At 36.8% G+C, this 15,307-nt stretch overlaps 1 protein-coding gene across 1 annotated transcript in view; it reads right to left on the minus strand.

Moving 5' to 3' along the window:
- Window positions 1-15,307, minus strand: part of TTC29 (tetratricopeptide repeat domain 29) — a 247,827-nt gene that overhangs the window by 120,588 nt on the left and 111,932 nt on the right. The window contains exon 9 of the mRNA XM_026018176.2: window positions 1,344-1,435. Within this exon, the coding sequence (XP_025873961.2) occupies window positions 1,344-1,435 (92 nt within the window). The remainder of the gene's footprint in view (window positions 1-1,343; window positions 1,436-15,307) is intronic.

Here is a 15,307-nt window from a genome sequence, read left to right on the forward strand (position 1 = left end):
AACTCCAACCATTTTATACTGATTCTGGGCAGTGTTAACAGCAGAGCTAAGTAATTTAATAATCAAAATGAACTGAACCAAAGGTCAGAGTTGGTGTGTTACAAACAGACGCTAAATTGAGAACTTACAAAACTCTTCTTTGTGCCCAAACATCTGCTTCTTTCCAGTTGTTATTGTTACGTGGAAAGTGAAAGTTTAAGGGATAGCTGGACTGCTTTTCCACAGACTAGTTACCAATCTCTATTTGGAAGAACCATAATAATCATGGGTTGCTTACCTTATCCATGGCTGGCCCTGCCTTCCTCAGGTAAATAGCCATACTTTCTTTATATTGTCTTTTATCTGGTATTTTGTAGGGAACTTTCATTTCATTGGCGTTGGTATTTTAATATTGAATTATTTATTTGTTAATTATTATTATATTGGCAGTGGCAATTATATAATGGTGATGTACTTTCAGTTCGGTAGGCATTTAACCTTTTAAATGCCTTTTAAATAACAATTTTATCTTTTAAAACACTACCTCGTATGTGTTTACAAGCTGAAATATGGAAATTAGAACTTGAAACAACTATATCCATTCTTTTTCTTCTTCTTACCACTACTAACTACTACTACTGTTACCACCACCATTATTAAAAAGCCATCCATATCATGGTATAAGATAACATACCAAAAACCAAAGCCTTAATTTTGTAACTTTTCTTATTATAACTTGAATTAAATAATAACATTACAACATAATGCGATAATTAAGTGGACTACACAATGATCACAATACAACAAGTGAAGGGCAAATCATATGTTTTCCATGGAAAAATTTGTTGTTCAGGTATACTTTATTAAATTTTCTGTTTTGAATGAAATAGCAGAAATATCATTTTTCCATTCAGTTGTTTACCCATAAATGTACGCTCAGAAGAGAGATGTCTTAATGGAAGAAGCAGGATTGAAGCATAAGTGAAAACTTTCCTTCAAGAAGAGATCCGGAAAGGTTACGGTGAGCCACAGTTACTGAAGCGTACTATATATTTCTGTGCTCTTGCTTTTTTAACCTGTGAGATGTGACCTGATTTTTCCCTTTCATTCAAGGTCATCACTAAACTTACAAAAAAATCAAAAATAAAATAGTACAAAGGAGGAATAGACAAAGGAGAGTTTAGGTGGATATTTTAAAATACCACATTGGTTTAAAATAACTTAACGATGAAAGGGTCACTTAAGAAGGGCACTGCTTAAAATTTAAGCAGGCAGTAATGGAAAGCGACAGACCTCAAACAATTTAAGTCTTTCACAGCTGAGTGAATTCACAGTGACAGCAAGACAAGGATGTGCTAACTTACCTCTGCAGGACCTTGGCTATTGCTTCATAGGCTCTCCCCAGGCTGAGATCATCATCCAGGTCTGTGGAGATTTTACTGTAAGTGTTAAGGACCTATCAGGAAAAGAAATACATATTAAATATCCAGCACGGCCAGATTCACTGATGTTTCATTTTGTAACAGAAAAAGATTAAAATTAATAGTTGTTTCTAATGTCTCCATAAAATACTTTTTTGTTTATTAAAAATTCATGTTGGTTTGGTTTATTTTTATCTATAGCATAACTTGTTTCACAGCAATGTCTTTAAGCCATGACAGTGAGGTCTTAATTTTGTAAAAATAATTCTTTTCTTGCACAATCCAAAATCTTCCAATTTATGGAACTTAGGTGTGAATAAATAATTGAATGGTTTACAACGTTATTTTAAAATATGGTACTATTATCTAAGGTAATAGAAGGCAGATTATAATATTCTACTGGGGTAGCTTAAATATCACTTTACTTTCTATAAATAGCTGTTTTGAAAAGCATGAATTTAGGTGCTAGGCAATTTCTAATCTATCATTTTATTAGATGCATATCTCACAGTTTGTGCATGTATTGGGTATACACTAAAAATATTTCTTAAAAATGTACTTCATTACCAACAATCTCCTCAATAATCAGAAGATTATGGCTGCCACAGCCAAACATATGATCTTAATTTAATTTAACACTGATATCATTTTTATGGTATAATTTGCCTTTTTATTCTTTTTTTCTTTCAGTGGCCAGAAGGAGGAAAATACGTAAAACAAAATTCCTATTCTTCCTTCTTCCTTTATTGTTACTTGACCCAACCTATTACACACATGAGGACACAGGAAATCTCCAAAGACCTCTATGGAAATCCTTTTTGCACATTTTCTAAGACAGAATTAGTGAAAGTCATTTGACAGCCGTTGAGAGAGAGTCAGGGTGAGGGAGGACATAAATACGTGCTGTATGCTACTGCCTGAATTAGGCAGCTTGGAAGATTTAAGTATTATAGGCAGTGTTGATATTTGACTCTACTTTCTTAAGGTTAATATTTGGGAAATAATTTCAATGAGGCCATTGTGATACCTCATAATATTTGTTTTGTGAGTGTGTTTTTTATAAGTGGCTGCTCATTGATATAACGCTGATATTAAAGTTTACTCATACATAATGACCCAGTGTTTTAATTCCTGTTAAACCTACAAAGATCAAAATTTTCATTCTTAATTTTAAGCCTCTTAATATGCCTTGTATAAACCTGAAAATATTCTTTTCACTTTGTCTTGCATAACTGACAACATCTACATTAAGTCTGATATAACTTGACATAGACCTTTCTCAGTTAAAGGGCAGAATTCATGAATTTTGTGAATTTATAAGAGACTTTATTGAATCTAAATACCAAAATATTTAGAAAGAGACCTTCTAGTGTCTTTTCTGGTCCATATATCTTTATATGACATTCTACAACTTTAAGATTGAGTATTTTTATATTTCCTGCCACAAACTATTTATTTAGCAAATATTGCTACTGTGTACCAGGTACTATGTTAGACCCTAAGAAATCTTCCATATAAGGGAACATGCTTGCAGCCCTGAAGGCATTAACAGTCTTGTGGTACAGAGCTTTGGGTTGATGTACTACTCAAATTAGCAGGATTCCCCAGGGCTTATCCCATACTTATACTGCATACTCTCCCATGCCGCTGGCCACCGAAGCAGTACAGCAAATACCCACAGGCACCCATTATCTTAGGGGTATGACTCTTTACTCTGTGGATAAGAAGGTAGGTACCCAAGAAATTACAGGTAAATACTTCAGTGCTGATGACTCCTATCCCACACAGGTGTGCATGATTTCCTGGAAGCAGCAGGGGTAAAAACGAGCTCAGTCTGGGCTTTTGGTTTTGCTCTCAGACTTGACTTCATAGAAGCTTCCTCCTGGAGCCAGATGTGGTCTACTGGGATGAACACTAACCTCAGAGTAAGAAGACTTGAACTCAAGTCCTTTCACACATTTTTCCAGGAAAGCTCCTGAAGAACTCTTCTTCAGAAATGAAAAAGTAAACCTGTTTCTGAGAGTTGTCGTGAGAGCCACCAGGAGATAATATAGATTGCTATGTAAACCACAGGATAAGAATTCTTTGGGAATCTGTTAACCAACCACTAGTGAACAGCTCTGATAGTGCCTCCCTCAAAGTAAAGGCAACATGTTTTAATTCGTGGATTGAGAGAGCTCATGCATCAGCTCACACATTTTACCTAAAAACAGGAACTGTATACGTAGAGGGAAGCATTTAGTTCATTACTGGCCCAGTCGGGAAACAATGAATGACATGATGTCCAAACTGAAGACCTACAAAGCACCACAGAGGAGCTCATCTAAATCAGACAGCACCTCTGCTCCTCAGGAGTGTGAGCTCTAGCAGGAGAGAGGAAATGCAGACAGGTGACAAGGAAACACAAGGTGAAATTCAGCAGATTGGGGAATCCTGTAGTTCGATCTAAGGGGAGTATAAAGGACATTGCTAAAATACAAAGGAAAAACTCATAAAAGTGGAAAAATAACATAAGATTACTAATTGTGTAGAAACTAAAGATGTTTTATGTTGCTCTTATGGTAAGCTACCATACCTGCTTTTTAATGAAAGTAGGTAGGATATAATTTCCAAATGAATAAACATTAATTTTTTAAATCATTAGACAAATCATAGAATTTTTTTTTTTTTACAAAGAATATACTTTGATTGAGAAAATACAGTATGCAGATCTGAGGGATCCACTGTACTTGACTGCATATCCCTCAAATAAGCGGTATGTTGGAAACAACTCCAGGGTCTAGAATGTTAAATTCTATCATCACAAATCAAAGATAAGAGGATAGAATAAAGACTCTCTGGTGCAAACTATTTTGATGAATTGGAAATTCATTATGCATCTTTAAACTTTATTGACAATGAACTTAATCAACCTTTTCAAATGACAAAGGACAAAACCGATTAAGTACAGTACTAGATAAATTTAAATAAACACCAAAATGCACATGATTACAAGGTTATCACAGTTGGAAAAATCAGTTCATATGCCTAATAAATATTGAGTGCTACAGGGCTACTCAAATTGCTTCAAAAATTTCAGTGAATAATGGAGATGAAGCATTGAAAACTATTTTACTTGAAGTTTTGAAGACAATGGGCTTTATCTTCCCACTAGAATAAAACTGATTTACCTGAAAAGGCATTTCCAAATAAAATCCAAATTCTTAAAATGAGATAATTTCTATTGATCACCTAGAAACAAAGCTAATAGAATACCTAGCATAAAAAAAATGAGAATGTGCAAAAGAATAATGCTGGCAATATGTGATGAACTCTTTGAAGAATTGTTTGCTGTGAAACAAAATTTTAAGGATCATTAATTTCTTTTGCTGCAATACCCTTCAAGGGAGCATTGGACTTAAGTCAAGATTGTCACCTGTCAACAAAGTGAGTGGGAGGGGGAAGAAAAAGAGAGGGAGAGAGAGAGAGAGAATGAGAGAGAGAGAGAGATTGAGAAAAAAGAATAGAAGAGTAGCCTTGTCCTCCCAGAAGATTTTAAGAATAAATTTTGTGCCTGAACTTTGGAACCTTCAAGGACAGATACATAAGAAGTCATTATTTAGTCTATTAATATCAAAATACCCAATTGTTTTCTCTTCTTTACATGCTGAGGATTTCCAGTATGAGGGTGCCTTGGAACAAAAGAAAATGATCCATTTTATATTGACCCCCACTTCTTGTCTTCCTCTATTTTCTCATTCATTCTTCATCCCCCTGCCACTCTCTTATAGTCCCTTTACTTTAGACAATAATAACACAGACAAAAAAATCCCAGCAATAATAGCTCTTATATTTGTTTTCACAGCTGAAACTTGCTTAAACCACTATAATGACCATCACTCCTGGCCTAACTTGCCCAGATTAGATGGAGTCCTCTCTGTACCCCTCTGCCAGCCAGCTGTTATAAGAAAACACTGTCCCAGTCAATTTGTTTTAAAACCTTTATGCATTTTAACATTATTGTAGATTCACATGCAATTGTGAGAACTAATACAGAGCACTCTCATTTATCCTTCACCCACATAACATCCTGCGTTACTACAGTATAGTAGCGTAACCAGGAAATTGATGTTGATATAATTCACCCACTTCATTCAGATTTCACAAGTTTTACACATGCTCCTCTGTGTGTATATGTGTGTGTGTGTGTGTGCACGTGCATGTCAGTGTTAATTTTATGAGATTGTATCACATGCATCTATTCATGGAACCACCACCACCATAGTCAAAATATAGAAAGTGCTATCACTACAATGATTTCTCACTTTACCCTTTCATTTTTAGTTATGTGTGCTGCTTGGAAAAGAAAGAAGAGAGGTGGAGGAAAATATGTTTTCTCTTTTTTTTGGTGGGGGGAAGGGGAAAGAAAGGTCTGCCTTAGAAAACATTCCAAAATACCTTGGGGTCTGCCCTGTTCCCATTTGATGCACCTCCCTCACCCTGTGTGTTTGTATTTCACCAGGGAAATTTCCTCAGCTGAGTGATAGATAGAAGGATAATAGTTGGTTAAAGTAGTTCATACATACGTATGAATGACTCAAAGATCACTAACTACCCAGAAGTTGTAGTGCTTTTTGTTTTGTTTTTTAAGATTTGCTTATTTTGAGAGAGAGAAAAAAAGAGAGAGAGCAGGGGGATCGGCAGAGGGAGAGAATCTCCAGCAGATCCCTGCTGAGCATAGAGCCTGATGTGGGGCTGGATTACAACTGAGCCAAAATCAAGAGTTGGACGCTTAACCTACTGAGTTAACCTACATGCGCCCCTAGAAGTTGTAGTTTTAAAAAGGATGCATGCTAGCCCCAAATCCCTTCTTCTGGGTGGAGTTTCATGCAGTCTAACAAAATGAAATGAAGCAGTTCAGATAGTGTGTATGGGATAATTTGGGGCAAGTTTATAAAACAAACAACAAAAAGGCCAGCTTTCACTTAAAATTCAGCCTCATGATACGATCCCTTAAGCAGGTACTGATTTTTATAACCTTTTTTTGGGGGGTCCACTTCTATACCTCAGGTTTTCTAGAAGTTTCACACACTTTCTTACAATCTCCTTATTACAGAAGAGATGAAAAAAGGGAGGAAGGGAAATGTGTATCAGCAGCTGTGAAGGTCAGGTGTTTGGAAGTCACTGATACCTAAAAGGTAACTCCCTCTCATTATTGCTTTCTTCATAATGCTCAACCTTCAGAACCAATGTATTATGCAAAGTCCTCTTCCAGTATATTCTATGTGATCATTAGATGTAACTGCAAGATAAATATATATATATATATTTTATGTACACAATGTATATTACATGTCTGTATATGTAATAGAGATCCATCTCTGCTCTTAAAGGCCTTACTAAGGCAATAAGATTTATGGGCATTGATATTATATAGTGCTATAAGTCTGTATAAAGGGCTAAAATTCTGGTCCAAAAGCATTCATTAAACAAAGACTGGGTGTCTCCTATGGGCCAAGCTTTGTTCTAGGTGCTAGACATACATCAGCAAATAATACAAAACCCCTTCCCCCATGCAGTGTCTACATTGAATCTGGGCAATGAGGAGAAAATTTGTAATCGTATGAATAAATTGAGTGAATTTCAGATAGTGTAGGAAGATGAAGAACTGGGAAAGGCTTACTAAAAGAAGAGAAACTCAATCTGCACTTTAAAGGCATGACAGGATTGGGTCAGTGATGACGAGGGCAGCTTGAACGAAGATCTGGGGTAGGGAAAGAGTGCTACAATGGGAAAGAAACTTTACCAGAGTACACAGAAGCAACAGTGTCCAGAAGAAAGTCTGCTTTAAGGTTCACCCATAGAATGTTTATCTAGTAATGTGTACTAAGTAATCACAGTCGTAATGGATGCTATTAAATAATAAACACTCAAGTTGCAATTTATCTATTTGATTACAAGGGATGAATTTGATTATTGTTTTGAAGGTAAGGTGGGTTATTCATTTTTCTTTATTCTACATGCACATAAACGCAGTCTTTTGTAGGACTTTTTTTATTCATAGTTTATGTCTTTCTACTTTCTAGGCAGCTCAATGTGTTTGGTTGAAATATGCCACATCCAAGATTGTGCAGTTGCCTGCCTTGTTTCCCATTATCCAAGTTTAATTTTTTTTTAAAGTAGGTTCCACACCCAATGACCTTGAGATCAAGACCTGAGCTGAGATCAAGAGTTGGACACTTAACCGACCAGGTGGCCCTCAAAAGATTTAATGCAGAGTTGTTCCCCTATCTAGGAAAATGAGAGGAAAATATTCTTCTTTCTCCCTCTGGCACAGTACTGAGCATGCATAACTCAAACTAATACAGATCAATGACAAAAGGTTTAAATTGGCCTCTATGTTCTGGTCAGTGACCCTATCTTTGTTTCTGTAGGAAAACAATGCATGAAAACCACCACATAAAGTAAGTTCTAACATTTAGCCCATTTGGGATGGAAATTTTGTAATTTTGCAAAAATTTTAAAGAAAACAATCCTACTTTTACTTCAATTTTTCATAATTGTTTTCTATGTACATTCCTTTCTTCTTTCTACTTACCACCCTCCCCCACTGCTCTTTTCCTTAGTTAATTCAATATTTGAAATCAGTAGGGACTCCTCCTCTGAGGGCATAGACCAGGCTTTGGAGGAGCCTTATGGGATAATTAATCAAATTTCCCTCTGGGTGTTCACATTTTTTTTTCAAATACCATAGGCTTTCAAGTCACACAGGTCTACTACTGAGCTGAGTGACATGTGTCAAGTGACTTACTCTCTCTGAGCCTATTTCCTCAGGTATAAAATGGAAATGAATAAAGTCTACCTGGAAGGGATGTTATAAGGTTCCAATAAGATGAGGTATTAATAATACCTACTAAAGATTTGAATAAAGCAAATGCTTAATTTCCCCAAATACTTACCTTACTTATCTAAGTGGCTCTCAAACGGGGGGGTGATTGTGCCCCCTAGGGTATATTTGGTAATGTCTGGGAGATATCTGAGGTCGTCATAATTGGGAGGGTTGCTACTGTCATTTACTTAGTTAAAAAGAAGCCAAGGATACTGCTAGGTACCCTACAATGCACACTGTAGCCCCCATAACAAAGAATTTTCCAGCCCAAAATGTGAATAGTGTTGATGTTAAGCAATCTTGATTTAGCTTTTGCCTCAACTATTTTCATTATTGGAAGCCACACCCTTGTGAAGCCAGCCACTCTATCGCTGAAGAGTTAATGAGAAAAACTATTGGTTAAGTTAAGTAAAATCTGTTACTTCCATGTGCATGGAACAACCATGAATGTGCTTTGTGGGACAACCCAGAACAAGTCCATCCCTCATCCTGGACAGTCCTACCAATTCTGAAAGATAGCTGTTTTCCCTCCTCAAAGCCTCCAAACATATAGAGTCATCCAGGAGACTCTGAAATGAGTGAGAACATAACCCCGACAGTTTAAACACATTTGAATGTTTCATTTCTAGTTTTGTCTGAGTTCTGGAAGAGTTTAAATAAACGCACCTGGACCATAAATGTCTATGAAACCATAAAGAGGGATCCATTGGGTTTGTTTGTAAAGAAGTCAAGTCTATTATCCAGGGTGTATTTTTTACTTCCTCTTCCCTGCCCACCATAAAAAGCGCAGCTAACAGTCTGTTTGTTATACATCTTCTACACAAACACAAAATTGTGCCATTTCATAACAAAAGTTTGGCACTGTGCTCAATTCCGTGCATTACTTTGAGGAGAAAAAGGCAATGATCCAGATTTACTCTTGTGCAATAAGCAATACAGAAATAAAAAAAAAAATCCAGTTTGCCATCTTGTGCTTGAAATCAATGTCAAATCTGATAGGAAATACATTTATTCTGATTTCTGGCAATCTAACCCCCTTTAGCCATTTCACAGTTGGTGAGCAGAAAGGATGTTTCTGCCTCATTTACAGTGTCTGAGCATGATTCAGACAATCAACTGCAACATTAGTCAAAGAAATCAGTGGCTAATGATTTCTGACAAGCACTGCAGTAACAGGCTGAGGACCAGACTGGACCATAGCAACATTCTGAGCACTTTACTGGAGCCAGCAATCAGAGATGGAAAAAATGAGGGTAAGCAGAACTGGTCTCATATCACTTACAGGCTCTTAGTACATCTTTTGCAAAGTTATAGTATCTGGACAATCGGCAAATACAGCTATCCTATGCTACAGATCTGTTATATTGAATGAGCAAGCACTGAGGACAAGCAAGGTATGCAGCTCTGTAAACTGTAACACACAAAGTAGCTAAATATTTTGCATTCTGCTGAAACTATATTCTTAAGTTAGGAGCAGGCTAGCCTTACTATTTATATTGATCATTTGGAGTGTGAACTCCCTTTTCCTGAAATGCATTACTCACCATTTGGAATAACTGTTACATACTGTTTACATTGCCTAACACTAATAGGAAGGCTATGTGGTCTAATGCAGAAAGGATTGAATGTTAAGAGGTATGAGTTCTAGATTCTCTCCTGCCATTAGCTCAGGGTGTGGCTTTGACAGGTCACTTGCTTATCCTGAGCTTCAGTATCCAAGTCTGGAAGATAACGGCGTAGTACCAAATGATCTATAATTCTCCCTTTCAAAAATATTAGTTGGAGTTCAGAACTCTATATTGATATATTTAGTAATATAAGGTAGGCTCTGGTTGTTTTCAATAATTTCTTCTTGGCTTTAAAGTCCCTGATAAATCTGTTTTGATTTTTTTGTTTGTTTGTTTTTAAAGATTTTATTTATTTATTCATGAGAGACACAGAAAGGAGAGGCAGAGACAGAGGCAGAGGGAGAAGCAGGCTCGATGCAGGGAGCCCGATGTGGGACTCGATCCCAGGAGCCCAGGATCGCACCCTGAGCCGAAGGCAGACGCTCAACCGCTGAGCCACCCAGGCATCCCTATTCTGTTTTTGTTTTTTGTTTTTTCTTTTTTAAAGAAACAAAATGATGAGTCCTTTCATTCAATTGAAATGTCATTTTCATACTTCCCTCTCATTTGAAAAATCACACATATTCCTAATGAATTGCTTTTTTAAAAAAGGATTTTATTTATTTATTTATTCATGACAGACACAGAGAGAGAGAGGCAGAGACACAGGCAGAGGGAGAAGCAGGCTCCATGCAGGGAGCCCGATGTGGGACTCGATCCCAGGTCTCCAGGATCACACCCTGGGCTGAAGGCGGCGCTAAACTGCTGAGCCACTGGGGCTGCCCCTAATGAATTGCTTTTTAAAGAGTGTCACTAAACTAGAATAGCTGATAGCAAGGAGAGCTGAATCTGCAATGTTTGGGGTTCATAATAAATAGCAGTTGCTATCGATGCAATGATCAATTCTCTTCAAAAAAAGCCAATTTTTCTTTTACCACTTAAAATTTTTAAGAATTTGATGAAAGTTCAAGGCTATCCTTAAATTATGTAAACTGAATTAGAATTGCTAGTTTATCTCTCATATACTACAAGTTTATATTGTATTTTCAAAGGCTATGAAGATAGAAATAAATCTCAAGAAAATTCCAAGAATCTCCTTTTACCTAAAACTCTCTCTCTAGATGTCCAATATACAGAGGACTCGCAAACCCCAAAATAATGAAACAGAATTACACTTGCAGTTAAAAATAAAAATTTTCTGAATAGTAAGTTGGAACCTATTGCCTGAAACTGCCATTTCTAAATTGGTCATTAGAGTTTTGCAGTATGTTTATGAGAGACATATTTGTGAAGAATTTCAATTCTAATTCTCAATTATTTTCTATACTATAAATCAGAAAGCATAAAAATATTTATCCTATACAACTCAATCATAGTGTGAGTTTTATTTACAGCTCCTTAAAAAGAAATTTTCCCTACCCTTAAGTTCTTGCTAGGAAAACTCATTGGAGACTTTGTTTTATATTTTGCTAGAAGGCCCTTAACCAAGGGCAGTCCAGTAATCTATCAGGTGGCCTGACATAAAAAGTTCTATTTGGTGGGAGACTATAGTGATTAGTTAGTTCTATCATGCTGTCTTAGGAAATTCAAACCCATTGAGCAGTTGGTAATGGCTGAGTGAGGAGGTACTTCAAGATAAATGAACATCAAGAGAGTGATTGAGTTAGGTCAATAAAGTGAATCCAACTGACCGCTGCTGCTGAGGGGATAATAAGAAAACTCAGCTCCTCGTGTTCTAGGGATCCTCTAGTTCCCAAGAATCTGTCAGTCCATGAGACCCAACCATCTCCTGACCCTAGGTATCCATGGGATGATTCCTCTCATTACCACAGGAATCTCTACAAGTTCTTCCCTTACTTGAAGTAAACTGAATGAATCTCTTTCTTATACCTAAAGAATAAAACAGAAGTATTGAGAGATAAAAGGGCTCTCTAGAGCTAAAGTGGCAAGTAAATAACTTCAAGGCTTTTCCCCCACCAACTTTCCCAGTGAAAGATAGTACAGGATAATTATTTCCATGGCAGTTGGCCAGCAAAAACAGGTTCTATAAAACATGATGAGAGATTTCATTTTCAGCAAAGATTTTGAATGAAAAAAAAAAAGTTTGTGTATTTTTTTAAACTAGGAAATTCTCAAACTCCACTTGGTTATGTTTATATGAGGATGAAAAGTGATTGTGACAAATGATTCCATTATACCTATGATAACATTACCAGTAATTTCAGTTGTCTGTTATTTATGGAGACTAAAGATGGTGGTGGCAAACTGAATCAAATGAAGTGCCAGGCAAATCTAATTTGACCAAACATGTATTGTCACTCACTTTGCCAGTGCAAAGATGTCAACATTCATGTCTTGCTGGAATGTGTGGGATTCTGGGAGCCTCTCTGCAGCCATACAGACCTTTCACTATCAGGAATGAGTCCACTGCTGTCCACCTCCACCATCCTTTTGCCTGCATTGCTCTTTCTTATTTCACATTTGACTCCTCCAGTCCCTGCGCACACATAGACCATTTCCTCATGCTAGTCCAGCACTCACCACAGGATCATATGCATCTGTTAATTAATATTGGTCTCTCTACTATTAGATCGTAAGTGCCATGAGGGCAAGAACCATATCTGTTTTGCTTTCCATTATATCCCAAGCTCCTAGTTTTATGTTAATGCTGAATATTGTTAGATGAATACAATAGAGCCCTTGGAAGGGTCTGGTAGTGAAGTACTTGCAGAAAAATCACTATGGATATAATGAGGTGTTGTATTATAGAATACTCTTATAATTGTATTATATTAATAATGTATTTATAATTATATGTTCTCTTTATAATAACATTACATATAATTAATTGGCTTAAAGAAAAATAAGCTCTTATATAAATTAAGTATAAAATTAATATATATTAAATATAATACACATTATAGTTTATTAATTATAACACACATTATAGTTTATATCTTAATTATATTACATTATATTATATATGTTTTGCATTTTATCTCATTCAATAAAGAAAAAAGATATGACACTTTGTAACTATGGTAAATGGAAAGTGTGGGAAATTTTTTAGCCAGTCCAAGAAATCAAGTATCAGCTGGCAGGCCAAATTCCTAAAAGAGGACTTGAATGACTTTTCAAAATGACATAAGAACACCCTACTAAATGTGTGAGTGTTTCATTTAATCATATTCCCAAATGACTAAGTTTCCCCATGATGAGCCCTTTATGCTCAGTAAGGACAAACAGATCCAAGGCTGAAATTGTTAGAGTAGTCATGGTATCTTGAGGAAATAATTCTTCCTATCTGTGGAAGGAGGATAAAACATTTTCTCTCTTTCTTTTAATCTAGGCTGATGACAACCAAATGTGATTTCTATCTTCATAGGCAACGACCTAAGACAGACAGGTAAGCGGTGAAAAGTCACTAGCTCGGTGACAAACCAAGTTCTTCAGCTTCCCCTGAAGTGGTGACATACCAACTTTCTTCCATTTGAGCACTTTGAACATAATGGTTTCTGGCTCCACAGGAAAGAATCCAAGTGTGTTCTATATTAGTGTTCTATATGACCTAGGAGGTTTTAATAAACACTAACACTGTGAAAATTTCTACATTTCTGCATGAATCAATTCCCACTAGGAGATTTGTCTTTCCCCCTGGAGGTAGAGCCATCATCTATTCATAATCCCTCTTACTAGATTTCTCCCTCATTTAAGGCAGGATTCAATAACATTTCGTTCTGGTTCCCCCTTCTCAGAAATCCATGAAAAGAAAAAAAAAATGAAAAAAAAAAAAAAAGAAATCCATGAAAGCCTTAAAAAACATTCTCAGCATATTCTCTCTGTACAATCTCATATCCTTTTCACCACCGGCCACTACGCTGGTAAAGTCGGTAAACCCTAATTTAGACCCACGGTGTAATGCTTTCAGATCAAGCTGGGTGAACACGTTTCTTTAAAACCAAACATGGGAGGAAAGCCTTCCTCTGAATATTCGCACACAGAGGAAGCTTCATCTATTACCCTTCCGCCGTGATGGAAGAGGCAAGAAAACAATTTATGAGTCATTTCCATTCCGACAGATGCGACCATGACTGGAAATGCGATGCCTGCCAAGAGCTTTTATCAAGTAGGTTATAACAACTAGTAATAAGTGTAAATAATAAATGGCTGGAATCTTAGGGGAAACAGTGGCAATACGAAACGATTTTTGGTCCTTCTGATGGGGCACTGCCACGCTTGGAATTCCCCACCTTCCCAGTAGAGTTTTGGCCTGACAATAAACAACAGTTTAGTACTTTATCTAATCCCAGCCAGGAGGTGAGTTCAACAGCAAGCTTTTGCAGATGTTCACATCCAATAATCTATCCATAATTGATGAAACAGGGAGGTCAGATGTAATGGCTGCTACTATTCCAGCAACAAATAAATGGTTATTGACAAAACAAGCCAGTGTGGCGCAGAGCGCGGAGCAGTGACAGGCGTGCGGCCGTGCTGGGCAGAGGCGGGGAGGGCTCCTGGATTCCTCAGCCAGCCGTGTGGCAGGCGGGCCACACTGACACATAAGCAGATGGAGGTGACTTGGAAAGGAAAAGGGAGGTTGCTGGAAAAAAAAAAAAAAAAAAGATGAAGACAGGCAGAGGCAGAAGAGAAAATGATGAGCGAGCCTTGGGCAAGGCTGGGGACCCGGGTGAGTACAAATGTGCGAACAGTTCAGAAATGCCTTTGAATGTGTGCACTGTGATCCAGATGTCTGGTTGCTTTTATCACCAGTGTGTCTTCACTCATAGAGCTGGCTGTCAAACTGTGCAGCCTGGGTGACTCTAACACCAAAGCGCATGCACGGGACCCTCTGGTGCCCAGCCCCTCCCTCCTGCTGAAGGACATTCATCGATATTCCATTTAACACCGCAGATAGTTTCTTTTCCCCATGTAAAAAAAAAAATCTATAAAAAATAATGTATGCAATTTTAACAATATTTTCAGATAAGTCAAAGATGCGAAATTCTGAAGCTAGAAAATTTCTCAAGACTGGGACTAATCCTGAAATACATACTGGTTAAAATCAGATTTACTGCAGAGGAATGTGAGTTAAAGGCAAAGTTTTCTTTAATAATAAAAAACAAACACTGCACTCCATTCACCTCAACCTAGGCAAAGAGTATAATAAATGCATTAATCGAGTATACTTTTATTGACTGAATAAAATTCAAGATATTTAAACATAAATAAATAGCCGAAACCCCACACTTCTCTTCCAGTGCTAAAAAAAATAATGTTTTTACACAGTTTACTATGTAATATTGTAAGATGAAGAATGGTAGAATGAAATGGTAGTTATTATTGCTATAGGTAGTCATAAAGAGGCTTGGGACACAGATGTTTTAAATATTAATATTCCTAAAATCACTTAAATCAATTTAACACTCTTTAGT

The sequence above is a fragment of the Vulpes vulpes genome, chromosome 10, assembly GCF_048418805.1.
Source record: "Vulpes vulpes isolate BD-2025 chromosome 10, VulVul3, whole genome shotgun sequence".
NCBI classification, from domain to species: domain Eukaryota; kingdom Metazoa; phylum Chordata; class Mammalia; order Carnivora; family Canidae; genus Vulpes; species Vulpes vulpes.